The sequence below is a fragment of the Pistacia vera genome, unplaced genomic scaffold, assembly GCF_008641045.1.
Source record: "Pistacia vera cultivar Batoury unplaced genomic scaffold, PisVer_v2 Contig212, whole genome shotgun sequence".
NCBI classification, from domain to species: domain Eukaryota; kingdom Viridiplantae; phylum Streptophyta; class Magnoliopsida; order Sapindales; family Anacardiaceae; genus Pistacia; species Pistacia vera.
This window is the reverse complement of record NW_022196016.1, coordinates 365923-372613: the sequence shown is the minus strand read 5'-3', so window position 1 is coordinate 372613 and position 6691 is coordinate 365923. Positions and strand designations below refer to the sequence as shown.

Here is a 6691-nt window from a genome sequence, read left to right as displayed (position 1 = left end):
GTGTGCCCTTATTTAATGTAATACCCTTTTTAGTAATTTTATAATAAAATGTACTTATAAGCCATATTTTACCAAACACGTCAATTACTTATCAGTCACTTATAAGTACTTTAACCAAACACGTAATTGCTTAAAATTTCAAATACTTATAAGTTAATTTTAGCTTATAAGCAATTGTTGTTTATAAGCTAATTTTCATAAGCTCAGACAAACACTCTCTAAGTTTGAGATAAATATGAATTAAGTCTATATATTACATCCATAATCCGATCATTTTTTTATTTTTTTAAAGATAAAGTTAAAGGTAATTAAAGCATGCCAACCTACTTTAAAAAGTGGTATTAATTTTTTAATCATACAGGATTCTCCTCTTATTATATGTAATAATATAGAAAAAATGTCTTTTTCCTAGAACATTTACCTGAGATTTGAACTTTGACTTAAGGGAAATTATTATAAACCCCTCCAACTATATCCATATGAAAAGAACCGCTTTGGTTTAAATAATTTTTCAGAACCCTTTGCCGTTTGTGAGAATTACTTGAATACGTTAACTGACACCTCTTAACCTCTGAAATACCTTATTTGTCCTTGATTTTCAATAGAAAATAAAGAAATAAAAATTTTCCTTATCCATATAATATATAAACAATAAAGAAACAGATAAAAATATAATAAATTAAAAGTTTATTTAAATAAATTAAAAGTTAATAGATACTGAGGTTAACACTACTATGGCGAAGAAAACTTCAACTTGACTCAAATGTTTCATAAATAATCCACACAACACAACTATGGCTACTTGGCTGGTTAGTCCAACTATTTGCCGCAACTTTAACTTATTATCTCCGACTAAGTAGGAGATTTTATCCGGGTTACCGATTTGCGTCAAAAGCAGAAGTTTTAATGTAGTTGATTATTTTTAAGGACATTCTAAGCTTTTTTGGGCTATCCACCTAAGTCTGGGCTTAAATGAGGCTTGTAAGCCCAAAACTCAAACGGGTAACCCATTCAAACTCACGGGTCTCTCTTACATATAATCGCCCCACATGCCAAGGTTATTGCTGTAATTCCAACCTCTCTTCAAACTGAAAATAACAAACCCCTAACTTTCGCACCCAAATTTCCCCCCCTTTCTTCCCATATGTAAATCCAAGCTAATCTGGAACCAAATGTTTAATTAATTCATTTTTATAAGCTCCAACAAATTACACGCTAGACCTTGCTAATATCTCTATCCCCATTGCTAGCTTTAACTCTGTGTTTGGCTCTTAACCTGCTTCTCCCGACTCAGTCGTCAAACCGCCACGTGTCGATTATGTTGTTCAAGCTCTGACTTTGACCACCAACGGAGACTATCACAATGATTGGTGTCGAAGCTTCAACCTAAAGGCTTGTCCATTAATCATCCAAAGAGTATGATTATGTATGCAAGAAAGAATTTAACACATTCACAATCTAAGTATATATCCTTACCTTCAACTCTTAATTAAGGAAATTAAAGTAGTTAATCAAAGAATTTGGTATAATTTATGAAGTCTTGTGGGTTGAGGTTGTCTTTATAATTAAAAAATCAATGTAAATTACAATTAACATAACATCTACAAAGCCAACATATATACTCACATTATTTCTTCTTCTAAAAATTCTCATTTCCCTTTAGAACTTCCGTTAAATTCTCTCTTCAGGTTGTGCACTAGGAGTCTTGAAGCACTATGAGACTCATTCTTGTTGGAAAATCCGAAAAAATTGTTCAATTGCAGTTTAGTGGAATTCATAGTTAATTTTGAAATTTTCTTCTTTTTTGTAACTGGTGCCAAGTAAAACATTTTAATTAATCGTTATATTAACCCTTAATTTTACTTCAAAATTTTGTTTTGAAGCTCTTTTTTTTTTTTTCACTTTCATGAGATGCATGCCTTTATCTAAACAATGGGTATGTAATTAATACATTTAGCTTTCAATCAAATTGCTTTGGCTTGTTTCGCTGTTTCGATTAGAACTAAGCTTATGCATATAATTGATGTTGAACTTTCTTAAAATCAGTGATTAGTACCTCTCTTTTCAAAAATAACTCTAAACCTCCATATCGTTTGTCAGTCATTAACACTACAAGAGTACAAGGCTAGATTTAAGGGATGGAAGGTAAATGGAAATGACATTTTTATCCTAACCTCGACCTTCTCCACTTTTGGGGTAGACCCTATGGCCTTGCAACGCCTCCCTACTCCTTCCCCAGCATCTAGCCGCCCAAACCCCATTGTACTCTGGCATTGCCCCACTGGACTAACAATTAATCGGTGGGTTTTTTGTTTGGGTTGATATCGGATTTGCAGGTTTTAATTATTGGGTTTTTTTTTTTTATATGTTTTTGTTTTCTTTGTCCTTGTTGGGTTTGACTTATATTTTACTGACGATGGAATTTAATTTACAACATTTCACCTTTAATGATTCACTGTGATGTATTTTGTCCCAAAATAAATTTTCTTACCTTCAAAAACTTATGATGATCTGATTATTCATCTTGGCAGATTTAAAAAATGGTGTGTTCATCACTTCCATTCAGAGAAGGATCAATTATTTTTACCATGAGATCAAAGTTCGAATGCTATTAAGTCTGAGAACACAAACCATTCTTACCATCTTTGGCAATCTCAGAAGGTACTGCTTAAGAGTTTTTATTCGATTTTACCTCTTTGTGCAATTAAATTGTCAAATCAAGCCAAACAATATATAACCAAATAAATAAGCAAGTAAATAAAGGCAAACACAACCAAATCGATAGGCCAAATTTTTAACATGGAAAATCTTTCAATGTGAAAAGAAAAACCACGAGTTGACTGTAAACCGCCCACACAAAACTTCCACTATCAAGTAAATGGGTTACACCAATGTTTCTTCCCTAGAGAAACCTATGAGCATACAACTAACAAGTATCTTCATTCAAAAGTGGGCAACACCACAATGTCTCAAAGTTTGGATTTCTCAACAACAACAAAGCAAATTAAGAGAAGGATTGACGATCCAAACTGTTAGATGTGAACATTGGATCACCGTCAACAACATCCTGAAATTTCGGTAGAAATCGGAGGAAGTTTCACCATTGGATTTGAGCTCCCAAAGCCAGAAACCCATTTTCTTTCTCTCCTTTTCTCTTTTCTCTTCACTGCCACTTTTTGCTTCTTTTCACATCTCTTTGTGCTTACAGATATAAAATAGTTACACATATTAATAATTAAAATTTGTTTATAATAATTAAAATATTTACATGCATATCTGAAGCTATTTGACAAACATGATCCAAATTACTAAGTTAGTTTGCATATACAAGCTGCATGCAACCGATCAATTTGAATGCAGGAGAAACTAATAAGTCAGTTCGATTCTCGGGTTAACTGGAAATTCGTATAATTTTAATCAAAACAATTTGTTTTTATTAAAAATTAGAAAAACCCAGGTACATGATTATATCAAAATGTCATTACTAGAAACCTTATAATATTGACACAACAAATATGTATCATCGACCTGGTGCTCTAACAATTTCCCTACAGTAATTGTATATGTTAAAGGTTCTTTGAGGTAGATTATTGTAAGTTGTAAAAACTGTTTCCAACTGGTCTGATAAAAATAATGAAAAAATGAAATGGATGATACTAATTATGAGTAAAAACTAATTTAGATAGTTGGTCTCTTGAAATTGTACAAAAGGACTTGAAATTGAAATCTGAATATGACTTTATTCAACCATACATACAAAATAAAATGTTAATGAACAACATTCTTAGAAAATACACACACACACACACATATACCCACAATATATTGTTGGTGTACAATAATCTTTATTAAATACACACCTTATATACACAATAGAACGTTGATGCACAACACTCTCTTAAGCATCATATTGCATTTGAAGAGATTGAAAATTGGCTTCATCTTTCTCATGCTCAAGCAAAAGCGAAACATGAGTGAGCAATTCTCCACCTCGCCTAAGTTGCTCTGCATGGAGAGTCCAAGGACAATTAGTAGCACCATAACACAACATTTCCACCCAAACACCACTTGTTATTCTCCATTTGTCCTCTCTTCCACGCAATATTCCAGCCAATTTTTGCACCTGAAGAACCACATTCCATTCTGATGTAAGCACATTTTTCTTTGGAATTCCTTGTAGATAATTTTCATCCACAAGCTCATCTAGTAAAATCCTGCACAATGTGGCTTCATCCCTTGATTCTTTCTTCAAAACCTCACCCACTTGAGCACAAACACCACGAAAGAGAATGTCACTAGGGACAATAGATAACATATCAGGATGCATGGTCAAAAGATACATCATATAATCTGATAAAACTTTGCTCAATTCACGTTCAGAGGGATTGAATATATCTTGTAAGTGACCATCATCTAGATAGTAACAAACACTTGTGGCAATGTGCCATATAAAAATGGCTTTGCCAAACTTTGTTTGCTTCTTGGCGTGGGAACCAAAATCTTGTGGAATATTCAATTCCAAATCTTGGAGACAATAGCATTTTTCAAGTGGCCATACGCCACATTCGGAGAAAGGATTCCCACCTCTTTGTGCTCTTACCTCTTCCACTTGTTGTAGTACCAATTTCTTCAACTCTTCAGGGACCTTTATATCTTTCTTGACACAATACTTTTTGTATTCGCTGTAGTAGCTCTTGACTTTGGGAATTCTCCTAACCACCCCACCAAGCTTTGTAGAGTCTTCATAGAGACAATAGCTTAGTAAGTTGAATTGGTCCATGGAATGTGACCACCTATGCTTCTTACTTGGATTCTTTCGAGCAACAATCCTCAACAATCTTCTCATACATGCACTCCTATTTTGATTCATCATATTAAGTATTGCCCAATCTGAGCACAAAAATTCCTTCATCTCATAGAATTCAAGTACAAGTGCTCCAATAAGCAACACATAGGTAATTATGAAATCCAGATCGTTGTCTATTTCATACCCCAAACGCACACACAAAACAGATAGAATAATAATGCAAATGATGCGACCCAAAAAACTTCTCTTAGAATAGCTGATGAACGCATTGGTATAGAGCACATCATACATAAAGCTAAGCTCAAATTCTGTGACTCTGAAAACATCCTTAGGATGTCCGTAGTCTACACTCACTGAATTAGGAAGATAACTAGATGAATGGTAGCCTAGCCAGTTCTCAAGATAAGGCTTCAACCGGTCAAAGCGTTGATAAGCCTTCACAAGCAAAGCAAGATCATCAGAAGTTTCTCTGAAATTAGATCTAAGCTCGATTGGGATTTCTACTTTTCGAGAATCACTATGTACAAAAGTAGTTATAACAACTTTTTCTCTATTCCTTAATGACATGAATGCTCGGAGTCTTTCTACAACTTTGATTAATCCTGGCGCACAACCACTTACCTCTAAGATGAATTCAGTTACCTCTGTGATCACGGTACCTGTCATATAAATTAATGCTTGACAGAAGATCCAAACTGCTAAGGCTACTTGGGTGCTTAGTCCAATAACTTGCCTAAATGTTAACTTATTATCTTCAATTGAGTAGGAGATCATATTTGGGCTACAAATTTGCACCAAAAGCATTGATGCCCACCAGTCCATGTAGAACTTATAATTTGAATATTTATCGATGTCGACTGCGTCATTTTCTTTTACGACATAAGTCGTGGTACTCATTGTAGAAAGCCTGCCAAGGACAAATGTTACCATGGGACTTGCCATTAAGTAGGATAACCAAACACAAAATCGGCTCAAAGAGCTTAACCGGTACTTTCTACGATTGCCAAAGAAAGTAAGAATGGCTTGTGCTCCAATACTCAATAACAGTAGAGTTCTGATCTCGTTTGCATCCCATAGTGCCTCTGAACTTTTTTTCTTGATAAGAATTGATCCTTTTGGGACTATAACTGTATAGTTCATCTTTAATTTCTTAAAACTGATGAAGATGAATATATAATTACTGTAAGTTTTTAAAGATAAAGAAATATACATATAAATTAATCAAGACATGTATATGTTACACAAGATGTAAACTTTGATTTGAATAATTAAATCAAGAATATTAATTTCTGTAGAAGTTTTATATTGTATTATTATATATATATATATATATGTTTTCTAAAGTAGATAAGTATTAGCATTTGATTTATTTAATTAATAGTAGGATTGCTAGTTTAAGTACTAGAAGTTTTATATTGTATTTTTTTTAAATATTTGTTTTCTTAAATAAATAAGTATTAGTGTTGATTTATTTAAAATTAACAATGGGGTTACTAGTTGAAGTAGTAAAAAATATGATTTAAGTATCTTATATAATAGTGTATTTGTCAATTTTTTTTTGTTTTTAAAAAACTTATAATCTTTGTAGGTGTGTTTTCTTTATTTTTTATTTTTACTTATGTTCTAGATATTTTTATTTCTAGGTAGTTCTCAATAGTCAATAATATACCACGTTTTCTGCTTTTATTGTAACAAAACATTACTTTTTTATGATTTTACTTAATATTTTCTTTGTGTGGCTATCTAACATAGTTCATTTCTAACTGTAATCTATGAAACAGTGACGAAATATATAACTTGTAACAATTTTTTTTATCGTATCACTGGCATTAGAGCCAATTAGGCATGGCTCATGAGTAGTTCAGATCATAAACCTAACAATAG

At 32.7% G+C, this 6691-nt stretch overlaps 1 protein-coding gene across 1 annotated transcript; it reads right to left on the bottom strand.

Moving 5' to 3' along the window:
* Positions 1 to 3898: 3898 nt before the first annotated feature.
* Positions 3899 to 5947, bottom strand: LOC116129492. Its single transcript, XM_031415229.1, has one exon. The coding sequence runs from the start codon at positions 5945 to 5947 to the stop codon at positions 3899 to 3901; it is 2049 nt and encodes a 682-aa protein (XP_031271089.1).
* Between the last annotated feature and the right edge of the window lie 744 nt (positions 5948 to 6691).

Coding starts and splice junctions, on each gene's coding strand:
- LOC116129492 (XM_031415229.1), bottom strand. CDS start 5,947: ATGAACTATACAGTTATAGTCCCAAAAGGATCAATTCTTATCAAGAAA.